The 24,610-nt window shown below is 32.9% G+C and overlaps 1 protein-coding gene and 1 non-coding gene across 2 annotated transcripts; one reads left to right on the plus strand and one right to left on the minus strand.

The window, feature by feature from the left end:
* Positions 1–14,957: 14,957 nt before the first annotated feature.
* Positions 14,958–15,064, plus strand: LOC128034291 (small nucleolar RNA R71). The gene has a single exon (XR_008190421.1). It is a non-coding gene; the product is annotated as a small nucleolar RNA R71 (small nucleolar RNA).
* A 3,614-nt stretch (positions 15,065–18,678) lies between these two features.
* LOC105774937 (2,3-bisphosphoglycerate-independent phosphoglycerate mutase) lies at positions 18,679–24,041 on the minus strand. Its single transcript, XM_012597505.2, has 8 exons — positions 23,691–24,041; positions 21,470–21,597; positions 21,077–21,227; positions 20,795–20,998; positions 20,112–20,530; positions 19,560–19,752; positions 19,226–19,477; positions 18,679–19,026 (listed from the first exon to the last, which is right to left on the minus strand). Exons 1-8 carry the CDS (start codon positions 23,853–23,855, stop codon positions 18,862–18,864), a joined length of 1,677 nt encoding a protein of 558 aa, XP_012452959.1. The 5' UTR covers positions 23,856–24,041; the 3' UTR covers positions 18,679–18,861.
* Positions 24,042–24,610: the final 569 nt, after the last annotated feature.

The following is a 24,610-nucleotide window of genomic DNA, read 5'->3' on the forward strand; positions in this document are numbered from 1 at the left end:
TCATATAAATGAACAATTTCCGATAATTTCAATATGCTTCGGCATTCTAAATCCTTCAAGGATTTTAATATAGACTTTACTATATAGTGATTCGTAAAGGTTGTAACAACAATCATTAGACACAAGTTAAATCTTTTATGAATTGTTACTTTAATAATATATCTAAAGGTTATCAAATCCACCACAAAAGAATATTATATCTTTTCATAATAAATGTCATGACGTAGCAAAAACTTCATATTTTATTCCATTTTGCAAAACTAATTCATTTGCACCCTCACTGGCTTTATATCTTTAGATATTTGGACTACTAGTCCAGAAACTCCACAAATTTAATTGTACTTGAGTTGCGTCTTTCTATTTTAACCAATTTATTTCATATTTATATTTCTCAATCGATTTATTCAAGATCCTCATTTTATTTCATTATTTCAACAATAAAATTGAATCAAAAACCATTGTCGACCAATTTTCTTATCAGTTTGACATTTTCTCAAATTGACAACTTATCAAGATATCTTATTTTCACTACTTTGATCATCAGTTTCAAGTACTTGAATCTGTTCTGGAGTTTTACTTATTAGTTATGTCTTTGGTCTCTTCTGGAGCACCTGGCTTCACTATATGACCGTCTAGATTTATTATTTTCTTTTATGAGAATTTTCATATTTGGAACTTGTAATGAGTTATCCTTGTTAAAATTTTTGTTCAAATTACTCTCCCCCCTAACTCATCACAAGTTATTATTTATCTCCCCCTAATGACAGGAAAACTATCAAATCAAAATAGTAATCACAAATTATGTCATAATTGAATCTCCATTACATTTAAAACATATAATAATACAATGAGACTTGTAATTAATATATATTCCCAACTTTCTTTGAGTATTCACTCATATTTGTTGTGGTGGAGCAATTAGAACATATTCGCACATACAAAAATTTAAAGATGAGAAATATTTAGCTCTTGACCAAAAATCAATTGCAATGGGGAGTACTTATAATTTATTGGCTTGATGTATACAACATGTAAATCAACATAATCTCATGTTGAAATAGGAAGTTTAGTTCTCATAAGTAATAGTTTAGATATTAATGAAAGGCGTCCAAACAATAATTTCTCTAAATCATTATGCATATAAATAACAAAATTTTACAAAAGTTTTTCAAACTCAATCAATAAAAGACCGAGATATAAACTCATCAGCTTTATCAATATGAATTGTCTTAATTGCATGATCTAAAATTAATTATTTCAACAAGCAATCTAGCAAATGATAGGTTGGAAGTCAATAACACATACGTGATTATTTTGTAGATGCATCTACCAAAATCATATAATATCAAAATCATCCACATGGTGGATGAATGTGTTGCACACACGTTAGTGAAATAAACAACAATGTAAAATATTTATTTAAATCAAAAGACCAAACCAGAACAATATAGATATATATAAATCTAAAAAATAGAAATTGGAAATAAAAAAATTGGATCGAAATTTTACACTCGTAGGTAGGCAGAAATTCTGACTAGTAGTTGATGCTGGAGAAATGTTGGTCGACTATCTCCCAGGATACAACAACAAGATGAGCACGGCAGTAGCATGGCTACAGTGATCAATGAACAACCTGGGTTTCTTCTATCACCAGAAACAGGTTTGAAATATGCAAGGAAAGGTTCTCAAAATTATTGTAGGAAAAATAAAGAAAAATTCCATGTTTGTATCTTCTTGCAGATTTTTCAGTTTTAAATAAAATGAAAAATGAAAAACTTTTAGAAATTGTGACAATGGAGCCAATAACGTCTGTGAATTAAGTAGCCATTGACATCTGAATTACGGCTCCAATGATCAACGAATTGTTGTCTAGCCTTCTTTTGTCACTAGCAATAGCTTCAAAATATGCAGGGAAAGGTTTTCGATATTATTGCAAGAAAAATAGAGAGAAATTTTGTGTGTGTATCTTCCTACAGGTTTTTTTTATTTTAAATAAAATTCAAAATGAAAGAACTTTTGGAAATTTTGACTAATGGAGCCAATAACATCCGTGAATTAAGTAGCCATTAACGTCTGGATTAAAGGAGAAATTAACCTCAACTTAATATATGTCTTATTAATTCCAAACAGATAAGCTCTGCGAGGAAAAATAAAAATTATGTATTGGGCTAAAATACCTGCAGTCTCAGAAGGGTCCGACTGGTCTGAACATTTCATGTCGCGCGGGTGCGCCCCCAACCCTGGCAGGTTTGGATTTGCACCCCCTACGTGCAAGGGAGAGCATTAGTTTAGTGATTCAATAACCACCAAGTTGGTTTTTATATATAAACATATTTCATACTTGATATCTAACCAATGTGGGACTAAGCTTTCCATTTTCTTTAACATAATTCACAAGTGGCTTACTTTGAGCATCAATTCATCATTCATCACTCAACCATTTTTAACATATGATATATTGTTATAAAGGTCTCATCAGGTAGAATATAAAATCATAATTTTATGATTCAAATCTCCACCTTTACTAATCGAGAATATGCCTTAAAGCTTCAAAAATCTATTTTTTCTAATAGAATGGACCCATATTCATCTAAAAAATGCAAGACATCAAATCTCAACTTTAGTTTGTGAGTTTTAAGAATCAATTTTCATTGAGAACAAACAAAACATTATAATTCTTTTAATTAAAGAATCTTTTGGTTTTTAATCAATGTCCATACAATTCTCAATTAATTTTTGCATCATATATGACTCAAGATGGTTTAACTGGTCACACCAAGTAGTAAATGTATTTGTATAAGTAAACTTCTTATTTATTTTAATATGCATTTCAATTGTACTAAATTGCAACAAATTGATACTTTTAGTATCATTCCTTTTGCTTTGTAACCACATATAAGTAGTATTGTGACATTTAGTACTGGAAATGTCTAAATTAATGTGAAGTCTATAATACCACTAAGTCAATAAATATAATTTCCAAATAATTATATGCAATATCCACTTCAGGGAATATACCAAAATCTTCAAATGCAGGGTATTTGGTCTAGTGGTATGATTCTTGCTTCGGGTGCAAGAGATCCTGAGTTCAATTCAGAATACTTTTAAAACCCTTTTAAAAAGAGTTTTGCATAATTAGTTAACTATCAAGAATAACTACCTAGGTCATGTATAGAAACAAGCCTATGTTAAATATATCAATAAAAGTCACATCTCAAACATAAAAATATGACATAATGAAAAACTAGCAATTTTTTTCATAACCATCATCATAAACATGCATGAAATTTAATTCAAAATGCAACCATTCATGCTCATAGAACTTTTCATTTAATTTTGCTCATGTCATTTCTCTAAATAATTAACAAATGGAATAATATAAAATGTATGAACTACTAGTTTTAACAATTCTTTAAATCAAATCAAATATGAATAACCATAAAATTCATTGGTTTATTAACACAAATTTGCATACTAGATATGTTTTAATCAAATATATTATTTAATTATAAAACCTACTATAGCGACATAAATAAATCAGTTAATATTCATTTTCATGAACAAATGAGATGCTTAAAACAATATGTAACCCATGTAATCAAAACTTAAAAAGAAGACCACCTCAAATATTTAAAACATATATCAAGTTGATTTAACATTTAAAGATGTACCTTTTTGTTTTTTGCGTTGAGCCTTGACAATTTTATCAAGAAGCAAGAAAATTAAACTCCAGTAATAGACTTTGAATCCAGTTTAAAACTATTAATAGCAAACTTTGAGAGTGGATCTTATTTTCCAAGTGTACAACAAGTACATAACCAATGACTTTTCATACATAAGTTCTCTCTTGCAAGTTCTCATCAGTAATATTTTTCAACATAATTTTAATTGAGAACTTATTCTAAATACTGTAGAGTTATACTGACAGTAAAATATTTTGCTTTCAACCCCTTAATAGGGACGATGAAAAAATAGCACAAAGATAGTCACAATCAATTCAATTTAATAACAAGAGTAATAAATAACTCAATCCTCCCTTTTCTTTATTCACATGAAATATAATATTTTTTATTCACAATCTCAATATGATATCCATTATAATGAATATGTTTTAAAACTCTGCATTAACCATCACAAATTTTGTGCTTTTTAGATATTGGTATATTAGCTCTTCTAGAGCTTTCAACTAATTTTATACTATCAAATGTTGGAATAATATTTGTTTGTTTTAGTACCAAATAAGATAAATATTTTCTATCTGTAACGATAAAATTCATTACTACATTCTCATATCATTCCTCAAAAAGTAATAATGAAAGAAAATATTTGGACATACATGTGGCTAATAATCTTTCATATCACATTGATAACATAAGTTATCTTTACCCTTTAAAGAGTTATCTTGAGAACTCTCATTGTTTTCTTATTTATTACTATGTGCCCACTTTTAGTGGTATATGATTATATCTTTTATTTTCTTTATGTTTGCATTCACTTCATGAAATGCAACATATTTAGTAGTACAGACTTCTAAACACCTCCAGATTTGTGTTCACGAAACTAACTAAAAATACGACAAAGGCAAGGACACCTATCGATAAATAGTATAGATATGGTGAGTAGAGATATCGTATCCACGGGGACTAAAAGTATTAGTAATTACCATTTTCCTATTATTTAGACGAAAATTCAAAGTGATGGGTTTTAAACTAAAATTACTAAATTAATTTAACTAAGAACTCACTAGAAGATAAATCAGGAAAATAATCGAACAATAACCAATTAGAAAGGCAATACCCAGGAAAGAATCTACCTAGACTTCATCTATTATTATAAATCTAAATTAAATGATTTATTCATTTGGTATCTTGATCCATAAAAATCCCTAAATTATGTTAATATCTCTTTCGAGAGTAAAAGCAACTAACTCTAGGTTGATTAATTGAAATTTCTTTCAAACTAAAACCCTATTATCGCATTAACTCAATCTACAGATTCCTATATTAGATTTCACTCTAATCTAGTAGATTTATGTCATTTTATTTCTTAGATTGCATGCAACTCCATTCAGTTATGCTAGACCTACTCTTAAACAGGGACTTTTCCTCCTCTGATTTAAGCACATTAAACATGAATTAATATCCCAAAAATATTAAAATAAGAAATAAGCACACATAACTGAGAATAAGAATCAAGTATTTATAGCATAAAACAGAAATCAAAAAATAGAATTCTTCATAGGGTTCATCTTCCTTAGGTATCTAGGGGATTAGTTCATAATTGTGAATAAAAACATCTTAAAGTCAGAATAACCACAAGAAATAAAGAAACTCATAAAAACTTCAAAAGAAATTAAAAGGAAGTCTTTGATCTTGATGAAAATCTGCTTCAGAGTTGGCTCCAATGGTGTTCTTCGAGTTGTTTGCTTCAATGTTCTTTGATGACCCTAGTATCTCTTATTCTATTTGGTATTTATAGACTTTAGAATGCCCAGAAAGCCAAAAAAATTGCATTTTTCTGCGTGTTTCGAAAGCAAGTTGCGAAATTGACACGGTTTAGCACATGGCCGTATGTCCAGCACGTGTAGCTCGCACGACAGTGCTCCCAAATGCTCACCTAAGTATAGAAACATGAATTCAAAGTACTAAGAGCATAAAATTTACCAATTTGCATAAATAATCATCCAAAAACGTATAAAGAACGAGATTAAATTATGTTACTTTCATCACTTATCAAATATCCCCACACTTAAGCGTTTGTTTGTCCTCAAGCAAAATCCTCAACTCACATTAAAGTTAATATTTCTCAACTTGTAATTTTCATCAATAATGTCTCAAAATAATTCACAAACAATCATGCATTGGAAATTCAACTAAAAGGGCACTAAAGATTCAAACAATCCAAGCTGAAATTTTTAAAGTACGAAAACATAGGTGTCTCCCCTTATTTAAGTAATTACCCTTAATTCAAAATCAACAAGAATTGACATCCTCACTAAAGATTCACACAAAGCACTCAAAGTGTTTAAGGTTCAATAAAAACGCACTCAAAAGTTGAACAAGAAATGTCATTGACATAAGCTTACTTGAAAATCAAATCTCCACCACTATAAAATGATATGACACACCAGTCAAAAGGTTTTTACGAGGTTGTAATGGGGCTTAGGTTAAGAGTGTGGAAAAAGGCCAAAAAAGTTGGTTATAATCGAGATCGAGTTGATAAATTACCAAACAAGAAAAAATAAACAAATGCTAAATTAACAACAAGTGCATTAATCAATAATAAAAAGGAATAAAGAATGAGCTTCTTCTCAAGATATGAATTTAATTGTTCAAGCTAAATCAACATATAACTAATTAATAATCAAATTTTTTTCTTTTTTTTTAGAGCAAAAATCAAGAAAGAAAATTCAGCAATTCAAACGAAGGAACATAGTTAGGCAACTAACCAAGTTAAATCTCGACAAAAAAGAGTCAATAAAACGGGAAAAAGTCAAAAAAATAATGGGTTAACATTAACAGGTTAATCAAGAAACCGTGTGTTAGGCTCCACGGGGTTTACCAAAGGTTAATTAAAAAGGTAGGCTTTTTACAAGTTAAGTGGGCTAAACCCAAGTGCCTTTATCATCTAAGTATATCAAATCAAATGTGTGGTCTCGACATGCATAATCGAAGCACGTTCTAGAATAACAAATCTAGTTGACACTCTCATCACCAATAATAGAATAAACATGAAAAATATATGCTCTAAATGCTCAAAATCTCACAAAAAATCATGGTTTTGATGTCAAACTTGCAAATCTAAAACTTCAAGATAATACCTCAATTCAGGGAAACAACATAAAATTTTTAATTTCTTAAAAATAACTTATCATGCTTGATTCTCTCATGTCTTAAAGTTTAAATCAACCAATGCACAGTTATCTACAAATTAATCTAAAACACATAAAAAAAATCTCAAATCGACAAAAATTCATTTTAATGGAAGTATGAGAAAATTACTTAAACACAAGAAATAATTCAGGGATTTTCTAATAATTATATAAGTAACCTCCCCACATTTACTATGTACATTGCCCTCAATATACAAACAGAGATAAACACAGAATAAGCAGAAAATCATAAGAGAAGGAGAAAACTGGAACTGCCCTCACTATAAATGAAATCGCCAGAATAGTGAAAATCAGAATTGTAGGCAAATCTAAATGTACTGCATGGTTCCGAGCAAACTAATAAGAAAATAAACACAAATGAAAAAGATTAAGAGGTTACAAACTCAATTAGAAACAACCATAAAAATAAAAACATAGTTTGAAAGAAAATTTAACTAGAGAATTCTAAGAAATAAAAATAAAACAACCAAAGAAAAAAATAAATTAAAATTAGTAAATTAAAAATAAAAATAAAATTGAAAAGGAAATAATAATAAAATAAGATAAGATCATTGATCTTCATCGTTAGAGTCATCGGGATCGTGAGGCGTCGACGCTGAAGAAGATATGTGAAGGTACTAACAGATCTATTGTAAAGTCACATCAATACTATCGAACCACTCAAAATAGTGCTGCTTGAAATGAGTGAACCGCTCGGAGAGGTTCGCGAGGGTAGTAACGAAAGTAGTAGTACAGTGAAGTGAAGCTGGATGATGAGGTGGATCCTCGTAGTGGAAAGGAACATCATCAGTGAAGTCCCCGTGCTCATTTTAAGGGTAAGAATGAGATAAACAGTATCGAGGAGGATCCACGCCACGAGTCACTTAATCATCCTCATGTGACTCATACTCGACAACCCTTGCAGGGACATTTGTCCAACTAGTGTGAAGGAGGAGGACTGCTCCGGAGTGTCGAAGATGTTGAAGTGTCATGCAAGGCAAGTCACGTAAGGCCTAAGCAAATAGGACCTTTCCTACTATGTTCTGTCTGATGGCGGCAAGCTACGGCGATAAAGTAGGCAAGATCGAAGGTGCTCCCCGTAGCCATGGTCCACAGGAAGTATACGTTGAATGTACTAATGACTCCAGTGCTTTCCCTCTGATCAGTCAATATGTGAGCAAATATGGCATAAATATAGCGCAAGGTTGGAGCTAGGGAAGTCACCTTCAACCGGCTCAGATCATAGGGCATTGTGCTAGCTGTAAGTTCTGTCCAGCATAGAGAAGGTGAATAGTGGATGTGCCGGTATAAAGTAAGGAATCCTTCGACACTCATGAACTGCTAAGTATAAATTCCTATGGCAGCTCCAAAATCTAGGATGCTCAGATGACGCGTCGTACCACCGATTCTAAAAGTAATAGTGCTCGGCTCATCATGGCTCGACATCACATGCGGAAGGATGAATGTCAAACAAAACTCTAAGGCCAGCTCTGAATAAAAGGGCTCGATGATGGAAAAGAACTAATCCCATAAAGTTGTAGCTATCAGTGCACGGGCTCGATCAGCTAGCTCAATCTACTCCAAGGCCGCCCAATCAATACAACGGCCCAATCTCAATGGCTGTTGTCGGAGATGCTAATATAGGTCCTCTTGATGACCCTCTGAAAATTGGAGACACGGATGGTGTGCATCGGCGGAAGGGCCCAAGGAAGAGGTCACACCTGGAGTCTTTCGCTTTTAAGAAGCGGGGACAATGACTTTAGATTTCCTTCTAGTGTTAGTCATGAAGAATCTACAATAAAATAATATAACCAAATATCAACATCACAAGAAGCAAATGGATGATTCAACATAGTTGAGGCAATCCAATAACCTATTCAATAAAAATCAAATTCAACCTAAACAAATTGACGAATAAATAAATCGACATTGAACATAATATAAACAAAAATCGAAAAACAATTCCAAAAGAAACAAAACTTAATAATAAATGAATCAATAAAGAACGATACTAAAAATAATCCTAAAATTGGAATAACAACAAAAATTATAATACTAAGTAATAAAATAAGAAAATAATTAGAATAATTAGAATAACTAAAATAAAATATGAGTAAGCGAGTTATCAGTAAAAAATTCCACTAGAAATAAAAATAAGAACAATGAAAATAATAAAAATAAACTAAGAAATATAGGAATAATAAAACATATAAATATAATAACAATAAAAATAATGAAAATAATAAAATAAAATAATAGAACATAAACATGAAAAAATAGGCCAAATAGTGGAGAATTAACGGTGGGACGGTGGTTGGAGTTACGTCAGGGTACGATGGAATGACGTCGTGGTTGGCTAGCCAGGGTGAATAATTGACGACGATGGGTAGGTCCTGGTCCCGGGGGAGGGTGTGGGGGTGCAACGAGGAAGAAATGGGAGGTTTGGAATCGTGGTTGAGGGTTAGTGGTTTGAAGGGGAAAGGGGTAGAAGGGAGAAGGGGCGAGGGACGGACTGCATGAGTTCGCGCACGGGTGGTGGTTGGGATGGTGGCGTCGGGTCTATGAGGGGTGAGAGGAGAAAAGGCAAAGGGGGTTGGGGTTGTGAAGAGTGGTGGACAGTAGTGAAAGGGAAAAGGGAAGTGGCATTCGAAAGTAGGGAGCAGGGGTACGGAGAAGGACATACAAGACAATAGAGGTCGGCGGCCTTGGAAGGGCTGTAAAGAGCGGTAGCTAGGGTTTTGTTGTTTGAGGGATTGGGAGGAAGAAGAAAAAATTGAAGAAAAGTAGGGTTTGTGGATTTAAAAGGGGAACATGTTCGTCTTTAGGCTCGTGTCAAGCCACACTCTCGTGTCACACGCTCATGTGGAGCTTTCTCAACTAGTGTGAAATGCAAAATTCAAGCTCAGTCTTCACACGGCTGTGTTCCAGGCCGTGTGTGCTATTTCTTTTCTTCTCTTATGCTCACGTGAGAGGCCGTGTGTCGCACACGGCTGTCTCTATGCCCGTGTAACCCTCTGACTTGTAACTAAATTTGAAAAATTAACTCCAGTGTTTAGACGGTCCCAGGTTGTGTAACCATTAAAAATTGAAAAAATTAAGTCTCAAGACTTACACGGCCTTGGACACGCCTGTGTGTACAGGCCCTGTGACCTATACGGCCATGTCTTCCCAATGTGGCACATGGCCTGGGACACACCCGTGTGTACAGGCCGTGTGACCTACACGACCATGTCTTCCCACCATGTAACTCTCTGTCATTTGCTCCATAATGCACACAACCTGGGACACGCCCGTTTGTCCAGGATGTGTGTGTCACAAGGCCATTTCGCCAGGTTGTGTAAGTCACTGTTAAATACCCTCTTTTACACACGACCTGGGAAACGCCCGTGTGTCTAGGCCGTGTAGGTCAAAAACATTTTTTTTAAATCAATTTTAAATTAGCATGCAATAAAAAGAATAAAAGAATCAAACACTTGGGTTGTCTCTCGAGAAGCACTTATTTAAAGTCTAAACTCGACTTTACCTTATATGGACGTGGTTACGGTGGTTCTTAGAGTTGAAACTCATCTCTATCATTTTTAAAATCTTTACCACTATAAAATTTGAGTCGATGTTTGTTTACCTTGAAAGTGCCATATGTAGAATGTGTTACCTCTATTGTACCATACGAGAAAACAGTTTGTACCATGAATGGACCTGACTTTCTTGATTTTAGCTTTCTGGGAAACAATTTGAGCTTTAAATTGTATAAAAGGATACAATCTCCAATTGTGAATTGCTTGGGCTGCTTCAAACAAGCGTCGTGGCGTCGGTTTGTCGTTTCTTTGTATAATTTTGAGTTTTTGTAAGCATTAGCTCGCCACTCATCTAACTCATTTAGCTCAAACAATCTCTTCCCGTCTGCAAGTTTAGGGTCGTAGTATTATTTGTGTTCGAGTTCAAACAGTAAATGAAAACTCTTCCAATACATAAGTCTATAAGGAGATATTCCTATGGGTGTTTTATACGCAGTCCTATAAGCCCATTAAGCATCATCTACTTTTAAAGCTCGGTCATTTCTATTCAACACTACAGTTTTTTCTAGGATGTGTTTGAGTTCTCGATTTGCAACTTCAATTTGACCACTAGTTTGAGGGTGTTAAGAGGTAGTTGTTCTATGATGTACTCCATATTTCTTAAGGATCTTATGAAATTGAGCGTTACAAAAATGTGTACCCCAATCACTAATAATCGCTCTAGGCATTAAACCGAGAAAAGAGTTTCTTAAGAAATCGAACTACCACCCTAGCATTTTGAGCTTCTACCCATTTTGACATATAATCAACCGCTACTAGTATGTGTTTATTACCAAAAGAACAAGGAATGGTCCCATGCAATCAATGCCCCAGATGTCAAAAATTTCACACAAAAGCATATAAGTTTGAGGCATTTCATCACATTTAGAAATATTACCTGTTCTCTGGAATCTATCACAAGAAGCAACATACATGTTAGCTTCCTTAAACAGTGTGGGCCAATAAAAATCTGATTCAAGTGTTTTATGTGTTGTCCTAATCCCACTATAATGTCCTCTTGTTGGTCCTGAGTGGCAATGTTCCAAAATTTTATTCGCTTCTGATTTTGTAATACACATTCGAATTACTTGATCTGCACATACACAAAAAAATGGATCCTCCCAAAAATAATTTTTCACATCGGCAAAGAATTGCTTCTTTTTATGATTTGCCGACCCTTTTGGTAGGATGTTAATAGCCAAGTAATTCGTGATCTCCGCAAACCAAGAGACTTCAGAATTGGTTACAACAAAAAGTCATTCTTTAGGAAACAAGTCATTTATCTTGTTCTCATTAAGCTCATTGAGATGGGGATTCTCAATTCTTGAAAGGTGATCTGCTGCAAGATTTTTAGCTCCTTTCTTATATTGAATTTCCAAATTGAATTCCTACAATAATAAAATCCACCTTATAAGTCGAGATTTTGCATCCAATTTAGTTAGAAGGTAGCGAAGAGCGAAATAGTCAGTGTAAGCAACAACTTTAGACAATATTAAATACGACTTAAATTTATCAAAGGCAAAAACCACAACTAGTAATTCTTTTTCCATAGTAGTGTATTTTTATTGTGCATCTGTCAAAGTCTTGCTACCATAATAGATTGCTGAAAATGCTTGTCTCTTCGTTGTCCAAGAACTGCACCTACTGTAAAATCACTCGCATCACATATTAGTTCAAAGGGTAAATTCCAATCAGGTGCAACCACAATCAGGGCATTAATTAATTTTTCTTTAAGAATATTAAATGCTTTGAAGCATTCCTAACTAAAATTGAATGGCACATCTTTTTCTAGTAAACTAGTTAAAGGCTTAGCTATTTTTAAAAAATCTTTGATAAACCTTCTATAGAACCCAACATGTCCTACGAAACTTTGAATAGCCTTAACTGAATTAGGGGGAACTAGTTTTTTCATGGTTTTAATTTTCGCTCTATCGACCTCAATCCCTTTACTAGAAATTTTATGGCTTAACACAATCCCTTCTTGAACCTTGAAGTGACATTTTTTCCCAATTAAGTACAAGGTTCGTTTCCTCATATCTCATTAAAACTCATTTTAAATTATTAAAGGAAAAATAGAAAGATTTATCGAATACTGAGAAGTGATCCATAAATACCTCCATAATGTCTTTTATAATTCATCAAAGATGGCTAACATGCAACGCTGAAAAGTAGCAGGAACATTACACAATCCAAAAGGCAATCTTCAATAAGCAAACATACCATATGGACATAATATTTTTTTCTTAATCCTCGGGAGCTATCAGGATTTGGAAGTAGCCAGAAAGTCCATCAAGGAAGCAATAATACATGTGGCTAGATAAATTCTCCAACATTTGATTTATAAATGGTAAAGGAAAATGGTCTTTCCTTATGGTGTCATTCAACTTTCTCTAGTCAATACAAACTCTCTATCACATGACTGTTCTCGTTGAAATCAACTTGTTCTTCTCATTGGCCACAACAGTCGTGCCTCCTGTCTTAGGAGTCACCTGCACAAGTCTCACCCAAGTACTATCAGAAATATGATAAATAACTCCAACATTTAGAAGTTTAATTACTTCAGCCTTAACAACTTCCGTCATGTTAGGATTTAACCTTCTTTGAGCTTGCACACATGGTTTGTACTTATCTTCCATTAAAAATTTATAGGTGCAAAAAGAAGGATTGATCCCTCTAATGTTAGAAATCTTCCAAGCTGTTACTCTTTTATGTTTCTTCAGCACTTGTAATAACTCATCTTTCTCATTTGGCTTTCAATCTGAAGCAATAATTACTGGTAATGTAGAATTATTTCCAAGAAATACATACTCTAGGTGATTTGGTAATTGCTTCAGTTCAAATTTAGGAAGTTCTTCAATAGAGGGTTTCAATTTTAATTCCTTATTTACCTCAATGTCCTTATAATTTTTTCATCTCAGTGAAGACTAATTAGAATTTAAATCAATTTTTGTCTCACTTATCACATTATTATCGCCATCTACCTCCTCTCCTTGAATAAGACACAGTTCCAACGTGCCCTTATAAAAGATTTTCTACAATGAATCTTGAATAATGTGATCAATAGAATCAATAAAATAACAGGAATCATCTTATTCTCTAGAGAATCGCATGGCATTATAAATTTGAAAAATCATCTCCTCATCACCTATCCTAAGCACAAGTTTACCATTACCCACATCAATGATAGCCCTAGTAGTGGCTAAAAAAAGACGACCTAAAATTAAAGGCACATCAAAATCATCATCCATGTCAAGCACAACAAAATAACCAGGGAATATGAATTTATCTACCTTCACAAGTACATCTTCAATAATACCCCTAGGATATTTAACAAATCTATCAGCCAATTGAATACTCATCCTAGAGGGTTTTGGTTCGCCAAGACCAAGCTGCTTGAACATTTTATAAGGAATCAAATTAATGCTAGCGCCCAAATCAGCTAATGCTTTCTCAATGTTTAAACTACCAATAAAATAAGGAATAGCAAAACTTCCTAGATCTTTTAGCTTAGTTGGTAGTTTATTTTGGAGAATAGTTTAGCACTCCTCATTGAGTTCCATAGTAGATAGTTCTTCAAACTTCCTTTTATTTGTTAATAGCTCCTTTAAAAAATTTAGGTAATGTAATATGTAATTGTTTAAACAGTTCAAAAAATTACCAAATTGTTCATCTATGCGGTCTTTCTTCAACTTTGTCGGATGTGGGATCAGTGGTTTATATTCTTTAAGCACTGGTGTCTGAATTTCTTTTGGTTTTATCCCCTCATCATTTGTCTTATCAGTTTCTTGTTGCAGCTTCTTTTCGGGATCAACCAATATTTTTCCATTCCTCAATGTAGCTACCTTCACATGCTCTTTTAGGTTGGGTTCGGTGTTAATAGATAAACTACCTTACTGTCTTTCTGAAACCAATTTAGTAAGCTATCCAATCTAATTTTCGAGCCCATGATTTGATGCTTGCTCATTTTTTAAAGCTATCTCGATGTTTTCATCATCAGTTTTTGACACCGAAATAAATTTTTCCAACATCTTTTCAAGGTTCAACTTATTCTCTTGCTGATAAGATTGTTGAAAGCCCGGAGAGGGTTGTGATCTTTGGTTTCCTTGACCACCCCATGAGAAATTTAGATGGTTCCTCCAACCTGCATTATAGTTATTACTATAAGGTAATTTTAAGGTCTAGAATTATTACCCATATAATTGATTTTCTTGTTCTCTGTGCTAGGACCGAAGGGTAAACATTATGGATTATCCATTGCACTTCCATTTGTATCACATTGCATCACTGAATTCACCTACGTAGAAAAATATAAACCATAAATTTTTTTATTTAATGTTTCTACTTGGTTTGATAACATGGTGATTGCATTTAAATTAAAAACACCGACTGATTTAATCGACTTTGTCCTCATGAACTGCCACTGATAATTATTCAGTGCCATCTCTTCTATAAACTCATAAGCTGCATCAATTAACTGCCTAGTTAAGGGATTCAAACCATTGTAGAAGGTTTGAACTTACAACCATAAAGGTAGCTCATGATGACAACAACTTCTCAATAAGTCCTTGTATCTCTCCCATGCATCATATAATGTCTCCAAGTTGATCTAAACAAAAAAAGAGATGTCATTCCTCAACTTAGCTATCTTAGTCGATGGGAAGTACTTCAAAAGAAACTTCTCAGTCATTTGAGCCCATGTAGTGATGGAACCTCGTGGTAAAGAGTTTAACCACTGTTTTTCTTTGTTCCTCAACAAGAAAGGGAACAACCGTAAATGATTGGCATCATCAGTGGCACTATTAATGTTGAAAGTGTCGCAAATCTCTAGGAAATTGGCCAAATAAGTATTAGGGTTTTCATCTTGCAAACCATCAAACTGAACATACTATTGTACCATCTGAATTGTGTTCGACTTCAGTTCAAAAGTATTCGTAGCAATGGTATGTCTCACAATACTCGATTCAGCCCCAATCAGAGTAACCTTGGCATAATCGTACATAGTACGAGGAATAGGAGCTGCATGAGGTAGCTGAATATTCTGATTATCATGCATCTCCTCAATAATAATGTTGTCCTCTTGTTTGTCTACTATATTCTATAGACTCTTTCTTGTTTCTCTAATCTCTCTACGATTTCTACGAGCAGTACTTTCAATCTCACTATCAAAAAGTAATGGTCTCGACAGGTTTCCTTTAGTCATAAACTAAAACAACCTGGCAGAAGCAACCAAAAAGCTAAATTAGAATGTAAAAATTAAATTAAAACAAAAATATAAAATAAAATAAACAATGGCTAAATTAATAAAAATTAAGTGTTCCAAATATTTTAGTCCCTGGCAACAGCACCAAAAACTTGATGTGTGTTCACGAAATTAACTAAAAATACAACAAAGGCAAGTGCACCTATTGATAAATAATATAGCTATGGTGAGTAGAGATATCGTATCCACGATGACTAAAAGTATTAATAATTACCGTTTTCCTATTATTTAGCCGATAATTCGGAGTGATGGGTTTTAAACTAAAATTACTAAATTAATTTAACTAAGAACTCAATAGAAAATAAATCAGGAAAATAATCAAATAATAACCAATGAGAGAGGCAATACCCAGAAAAGAATTCACCTAGACTTCATCTGTTATTATGAATCTGAATTAAATGATTTATTCACTTGGTATCTTGATCTATAAAAATCTTTAAATTATGCTAATATCTCTTTTGATCTATAGATTCCCTTATTAGATTCGACTCTAATCTGGTAGATTTATATCGTCCTATTTCTAAGACTACATGCAACTCCACTCAATTACGCTAGATCTACTCTTAAACATGGATTTTCCTCCTCTGATTTAAGCACATTAAACATGAATTAATATCCCAAAAATATTAAAACAAGAAATAAGCACACATAACTGAGAACAAGAATCAAATATTTATCACATAAAACAGAAATCAAATAATAGAATTCATCATAGGGTTCATCTTCCCTAGGTATCTAGGGAATTAGTTCATAATTGTGAATAAAAACATCTCAAAGTTAGAATAACCATAAGAAATAAAGAAACTAATAAAAACTTCAAAAGAAATTAAAAGGAGGTCTTCGATCTTGATGGAAATCTGCTTCAAAGTTGGCTCCAATGGTGTTCTTCTAGTTGTTTTCTTCAATGTTCTCTGATAATCTCGATATTTCTTCTTCTATTTGGTATTTATAGACTTTAAAATGCTCAAAAAGCCTAAAATTTACGTTTTTTCGCGTGTTTGGGAAGCAAGTTACATAATCGACATGGTCTAGCACATGGCTGTGTGTCCAGCCCGTGCGACTCACACGACCGTGTGCCCAGCTCGTGTTGGAAGGTTCAGCTCGTGTGGCCCCTAAAATCTACTCTTTTTGTCCTATTTTTGCTCGTTTTTCACTCCTTTTGCTCCCAAATGCTCACCTAAGTATAGGAACATGAATTCAAAGGATTAGGAGCATAAAATTCACCAATTTGCATAAAGAATCATCCAAAAACGCATTAAAAACGAGATTAAAATATGTTACTTTCATCACTTACCACCTCCATTGATTCTTTATTTCATAATCACCATCGCAAACATATGTGGATTTCAAATCATAATCTATATATTCATGTTTGTCATCATTAGTCTTCAATTATAATAAACATGATATAATAAATAAATCATAAAAATATACGAAGATCTTTAATATCATCCTTATCACATTGGCTATTATCATGAGCACTATTACAAGTACTAAAATAACTTTACTTTCATGAGAACATACTACATATAACTTATAGAATCTTATGATGCTCTAATAAATTATTTGTACTTTATAATTCAATCTAAAAGGTATAATCCAATCATTCATCAATAACAAAAAAATTCCCTTTAAAGTGGACCAATATCACAAAACTTATATTTTACATTGACAATTAATATATAATTAAACAATTATTTAAAATAATATATTATAAAGTTTTATTAGTAAAACTTATGAACCCAGTGGTATTCAATAATATAACTTAAGAATTTGATCAGACTTAAAATAAATAAATAATAATCATACCTCAAAAAAATTGAATCTCCTTACAAATTTAAATTATGCTCTATAAATCCATAATCCATGCTGGGATCAAAATAGTTTTTCACCATCCAAAGCAATGGACTGCAATTTCCGTCTTAGTGGTGAGCCTCTTAGTGTATATTCAAACCTTTCATTCTGAGTAATACTCATTTACCAACTTTAATAAGAAGTAAAATAAATAAATTAAAATAATCTCAAATTAATTTAACTTAATTGAAAACTAATCTAGATGTAAAACACTAAATAGATAAAAACTTCCTACAAAGAGTTGCAAACAACAGCAGGCAAAAAGCAACAAGTAATCGAGAATCAGGAAGTATGTACTCAATTTGAATAGCAACTAGCAGCAATAAACAACCATTTGAATAAGCAAAGGAGCCAACGAAACAGAAAAATAAGAGTAATTTTAATGGTCGGAGGCTGAATTTTGGTATTATGGATGAGGCTTAATGGTTTGCAAAGTTGCCGCTAGTTTAATCTACAACTAAGATAATTAAAAGAGAATCATGCTGATAATGTGTTATAAAATAAAAGACAAAGAAAAAAGAACAAAAAGGATGTGAGAGCAAAGAGAGAGCGCATTTTTATTGATCAATCGAGATATTTACGTTTCTCCAAAGTTTCTATATATAGGCATAAAAAGTATAAATGAAGTAGAGATCTATTCTAATGACTATTAGCATTTAAAGTACATCAAAACTTATGTTGATTTTGATGGACATCCACTTAATAAGATATTTATAACAAAAATTAATTTTTATATTATATTTATATCTCTAAATTGACGTCAAATTTGTAAATCAATTAAATCAAAATTTCAATAATGAAATAGATTACTTTTAAAACCAAAATCAATAAATTTACGTTCGTATAAAAATATTAGAAACTAATTCGTACTAGTTTTTATGTGAAGTGCTAAAATTTTAATCCAATGCAAACAAATGATTGGTTGTTGATTTCGTTTGTAAAATTTTATTGAAGGAAAGAAAAGAATACCACATAATTTGAAGAGTTATATTTATTAAATTATATAAAATTAAAATTAAATTGATAAAAATATATAAGTATTTAAAATCAAATGCACTATTATATAAATTAAAAAAGCTGTCATCGAAATTACAAAATTAAAAGAATCTAAATTAAAAGAAAAATTAGTTTGGGTAAAATTGAAGGCAACGGCCTAAAACTTTCCGTACTCATTCGGGCAATAAACTCAAACCACAAATATATAGCAAATTACAACATCTACAACTGCTGTTTTTTCAACCAAAATAATCTTATTCTAAATTGTTTTGGGCATCGGCCTTGGGAATATAGTCAATATAATTTATGCCATGTTCTCACTTAGCCTAGTTGTCAACTACTTGTATGAGTGTTGGTTCATAATCGTTAGGAGCTACAAAACCATGGAGGTTCATGATGGTTGCAGCTACATTGGCAAGTCCACCATCCGGAACATCATTGCGAAATCTAACACCAGGCGCTAATCCTGGACCTCCAATCGCAATAGGCACCTAATTCAAAATTCCAAAATATATATCAGGAAATTGAAATAATCTTTCCAGTCACTCAACAACAAGATAAAAAAAACGAGACTAAATGAAGAAAAACAAATTTTGACAATCCAACCTAGCCGCCCCAAAATATGTCAAATAAAACTAGACTCACACCTAGGGTCGAATTTTCTTTCGAGGAGAGACTTTGGAAACTTACAGGATGACAAGTATGGGAGGTGAGTATTTGGAGCTGTCCGTTCTTGTCATATAGAGGTTGCCCACACTTATCCCTCTTCACCATGTCTTCAGCATTGCCATGATCTGCGGTCACAACATATATTCCACCAACTTGTTCTATAGCATCTAGGATCATCTTGACAGCTTCATCAGCAGCCTTGCAAGCCACAATTGTAGCCTGGATATCTCCTGTATGACCTACCATATCACCATTTGCTATGTTCACTCGTACCTAAACAAATAATAAAAAGAGATGTTCAGTCTTCCTTCAATTTTTGAATGCTTGTTCAGTACTAGTCCATTAGTCATCTCACCTGGTCAAATTTGTGGCTCAAAATTGCATCTCTAGCCCTCTCACCGATCTCCAATGCCTTCATCTTAGGTTGAAGATTGAAAGAAATTCCAATATCACTTGGAATTTCCACGTATTTTTCCAATTCAGGGTTGAAATAGCCAGAACGATTTCCATTCCAAAAGAAAGTGACATGTCCAAATTTGACAGTCTCACTGTTGATACAGGAAGGGGAATTAACAAACAACAAAGTGAATTGACAGACATAAAATAGTTAAAAATCTACATTTCACTAAATCATAATTCCAAGATAAATTTAGTCCTATAACTTTTTTCACACAATATAGATGAATATGGTGCGAAACAAGTTTTATGAACCTTCCCTTCTCCTTCTGATCACAACTTGGAGCATGGATTAATTTTAACATTGAGGGACATGTATATAAACTAGGAATTTCAAGATAAAAACTAGAACAAAGGGAACATGTAACTTGAATGATGCTTGATAACAAACACTAGAACATGTATAGGCAAAAGTACGGATTATAGTGACTCTTGCTAATTCTAAACATACCTGCAGGCAAAAGTACAGATACCATTATACACCAAATATTCATCAGATGTTCTATCAATCTCAGGTGGAGAAACAAGGTAGTGGCTCGGAAGCTTCAACTCTCCATCGTACTGAAGCATTCCAGCATAACGAATTTTAGGGAACCGCACACGATCAAATTTGTCAAAATCTTGATATTCAAGTGCCTTGGCAAGCATAACCATTCGATCAGCACGGAAGTTGAAAGTAACAACAGCATCACCATCCACTATCGGACCCACAGCCTTATTGTGCTCATCAACAATGACAAAGGGAGGTAAGTACTGGTCGTTTGCAATTTCCCTCAATTTCTTTACAGCTTCGACGGCATTTGTAAACTTGTGCGGGGCTTCACCCAGAACCTGAGCATCCCATCCTCTTTTTACAACATCCCAGTCATTCTGCAAAAAATCCTCTTACAAAATTTAGCTTATTAATCCATTCGATAAAGGAAAACACCCTGATCGGACTGTTTTGACAAGGTAGGGTCTGTTCGTTAAATTGATTCATTGAGTTTTAGCAAAATGCAACCAAAAAATCAAAGTCTTCAGTCTTACAGATTTTTCAAAGAACAGAAAATAACAGACTGCAAATTGTTCGTGCAAAATAATACAATCACCTAATGGGTCTACATGGTTTTGGAACTTGTAAAAATTATTTCTCACCTCATAACGGTCCATTGTGACATACATGCGACCTCCACCAGATGCAATCCGAGCATCAACACCTTTCTCACGTAAATTTGCAAGGTCATTCTCAATTGTCTCCACAAAGCCTACACTTGAACCATCCGAAACATCACGACCATCAGTGAGAAAGTGAACACGAATTCTTTTAGCACCATGCTCACTAGATCCCTTAAGCAACAACTGAATTAAAAGACGAATTATCATTAGAGAACTCAAAACTCAGAAAGGTAGGAGCCTGTCCTGAATCACCAAAATTACCTGCAATTGATCAAGCCGGGAGTGCACACCACCATCACTAAGTAATCCAATGAGGTGCAGAGTTCCCTTTTCAAAAGATTCACTTATATACTTAAATCCTTCTCCCTCGTAAATTTTCCCAGAAGCAAGAGCGAGATCAACAAGCTTAGCCCTACAATCGCAAATGAATTAATATTTTAGAACCTCACAACAAAGTTAGTTTTGCAAAAGTCCATGCCAAGAGGAAAGAAGGGAAAGAAGTGGTTTGTTCGAAAAGCGGAAGATAATGCAGAATACCTTGAAATAGGAAAGGTTTAAAAAAGACAACATAGCATCAAATTTAATTTTCAACATATCAACTATCAGGCATACATGCACACAAAAAGGCAACTAAAATCAGGAAAGGAAGCTTACCCTTGAGCAAAAATACGTCCTGCACCTAGAGCATTGTGACCAACTTCACTATTTCCCATGTCTTCCTCTGTTGGAAGTCCTACAGCAGTTCCATGAGCTCTGATTAATCTCCATTTTTCAGGGGCACCCTATCAACAACATGAATTCCACTTAAGTTGGGTCTCGTTGCATTATATTATATGGGATTCCTTTATGAACCAAAAACAATGTAATAACGTTCAAATCATATATAATCCCTATAGTTTAAACTTTAATGAACATATATTAATTTTCCCCACATATTGATAGAATAAGCACGGATAATTAAAAAGTGTAAATTCTAAAGTCGAATGAATAAAAACTATGTAGAAATAGCCGCAATAAAAAAATTTGTTCATGTATCGGATTATCAAGCATGTCTGTCCGAAATTTGAAAGGATTTAAATAGAAATATTAAGCTCAAAAAATAAGTTAGAGTAAAAAATTAGGTTTGTTTAAAATATGAACCGAACTCGGGTTTTGAATGTTTAAGCTCAAGCTCGGCTGAACCCATTTTTCAAATTTTACAATATTTTATATAATGTTATTTTTATATATTATGTAATTTGTAACCATAAAAATTAAATTCATAGTAATATATATTAGTACTATAATGTAAACATTGAAAATGTTAAGATAACTATATATAAAACTTTAATATATAAAAAATATATAAATATTATTAAATATTAAATTAAAATAATATAATTTTTTTTTAAATTTAAAAATAATATAATATGAGTAAATTTGGATTAGTCATTTAAAAATATGAATAAGTTTGGACAAAATTTTAACTTCATATTTCAAGTTAAGCCAAACTTGTAAAGATATAAAATATGTTAATATTATGCTTGGTTAGGATATTACTAGACCTGATACTGGGTCGTGCCAGATTGATACAAAATTTTAAGCATGTTTTCAATGCTTGGGCTCAGCCTAACTTGAAAAATGGGCTTAAAATTTTACCTAAGCCCACCCCAAATAGAAAATGTTAAACTTGAGCTCGACCTAGCTCAGCCTACCCGTATTAATATTTTTTATATAAAAACAAACTTAAAAAATATAATACATCAAATATCTCTAAAATAGTAGCAAAATTAATAAATAGCAAAATGACAGCAAAACAATACCGAAGAACAGTAGGAGAAAAATTTTTAAGCAAGCTCGGCTTAATTCAAATCGGACAACAAATCTTACCTGAAACCTAACCCGTTTAAAAACTGAATTTTATTTTTTATCCAAACCTAATTCTCAAATCTATATGTTTATTTAAACCTTACTATATTTGGAGTGAATCTTCAGGTGGCCATATCATAATCACGTCTAGACATACCATCTCTAGCCAAAAAGAATATAATATATATAGTTATATGGCGTGTACAATCAGTCAACAAAACGCACTTATCTAAGTATAAACTAGAGCTGATCATGGGTTGAGTTACTTGGTCCAGCCCGACAGCCCGCCTAAAAAATAGGAGGGTTCGGGTAAAAATATAAGCCCAAAATATGGATTGGGGTAAGAAAATGAAACCCGTTTAAAAAACAGGCCGGGCCTCGGGTAATATTTTTTTGCCCGAGCCCGGCCCAGCCCGAATTATATATTAAATATATATTTTTATTTTTATTTTTAATCAAATATATTTTTATAAAATATATATTTTTTGGACTTTTAATCCGAATTATATATTAAATATATATTTTTTATTTTTAATTAAATATGGGCTAGATCAAGCTCGGGCTTAGCAGTTTTCTTTTGGACCGAGTTTGGATAATTTTTTAGGCCCATATTTTGGGTCGGGCTAAGCCCAAACTTAGAAAACGGGCCTAAAATTTTGTCCAAGTCCGACTTGACCCGGCCCATGATCACCTCTAGTATAAACTAGGAAGTTCAGACATCCTTAAAATTATAAATTCATAAAAGTTGAGTTCTAAACAAAAAAAAAAATTATACAAGTGACAACCTAAGGTTCAATAAGCCATATATACAACATAGAAAGAGGCAGGAAGCTCAATCACAGAACTAAAGAAACATACTTCGAAAACAAGATGAAAGCTTTATTTCATAGAAGAAATGGGATCGATACTAACTAATAGCGTCAGCAACGATTACCCGAATCAAATAAAATTTGAGAAAATCCCAGATCAAAGCACAATCTTTTACACTGAATTCTTAAAAGGTAAATATAGATATCCAAAAGTGAACCTGTTTGAGAGAATCCATGGTGGGAGTTTGAGCAACATGGATGCAGTTGTAGTCATCGGGCTTGTTTTCGCCCCACCCATCCAGAACGACAACGGCGATGGTCTTACCCTTTGGAAGCTTTGGGTGGTCCTCCAACTTCCACGATACCTGTCCTGAATTGGCCATTGATAAATGATAGTTTTACTTTGTTTTCTAGTTTCTGGATGCAACTGAGGAAGCGTTGGATTATATAAGAGAAGGGGAAAATGGAAATAACAGGCGAGAAGGGGGAGAGCGTGAAGCGTTTAGATTTTATGCTAACATTGATACAAATGAGGCGATGGCTTAGAGTAGAGAGAAAGCATGGGGAGGACGTAGGGTGTGGTGCAGCGGCACCTGATTATTTCTACTTCGCCTAATATGTCGCATGCAGTAGCATCTAGAGAGTTGAACGTACTGTCTAGAATGTACCTCTTTTTTCATGTCGGACTCGCAACATCCTTTTCCTTTTACAAAATCTCCATGCCGCGATTAAACACGTATGCTTTTTCGTGGCGTTTCTTTGTTTCTTTGGCTTCATTTTTTTATAGATTGCAAAAATAATATGGTAAATCATCACTTTATTTTTAAAAATTATAAAATATCACTACATTATATTTAAAGCCATTCAATTATTAATAATTTTTTTTAAATTTAAAAATAGTAACATTCAAAAAGTAATTTTTTAAAAGCATTATTTAACGTTTAAATCTTAAACCAAATTTTTAAAAAATATTTTTATATCATATTTTTTAAAAACAATACTAAATTACTTTTCTTAATTTTCGAACTAGGTAGCGCTCTAGATTTAATTAGAACACTAATTGCAGTATTTTTGGTACTTAGACCTTTTCTCCTCACTTCTCCATATTGTATGAAAAAGAAAAAGGGTTTCACAAATC

The sequence above is a fragment of the Gossypium raimondii genome, chromosome 10 (genome assembly GCF_025698545.1).
Source record: "Gossypium raimondii isolate GPD5lz chromosome 10, ASM2569854v1, whole genome shotgun sequence".
Classification (NCBI taxonomy): domain Eukaryota; kingdom Viridiplantae; phylum Streptophyta; class Magnoliopsida; order Malvales; family Malvaceae; genus Gossypium; species Gossypium raimondii.

Excerpts from the sequence above, each read along its gene's own strand:
- LOC105774937 (XM_012597505.2), bottom strand. The coding sequence starts at position 23,855 with ATGGCCAATTCAGGACAGGTATCGTGGAAGTTGGAGGACCACCCAAAG. Across the intron at positions 21,598-23,690 it reads CCATGGATTCTCTCAAACAG|GGTGCCCCTGAAAAATGGAG; the intron begins GTTCACTTTTGG and ends TGTTGTTGATAG. Across the intron at positions 19,478-19,559 it reads TGAGCCACAAATTTGACCAG|GTACGAGTGAACATAGCAAA; the intron begins GTGAGATGACTA and ends TTATTTGTTTAG.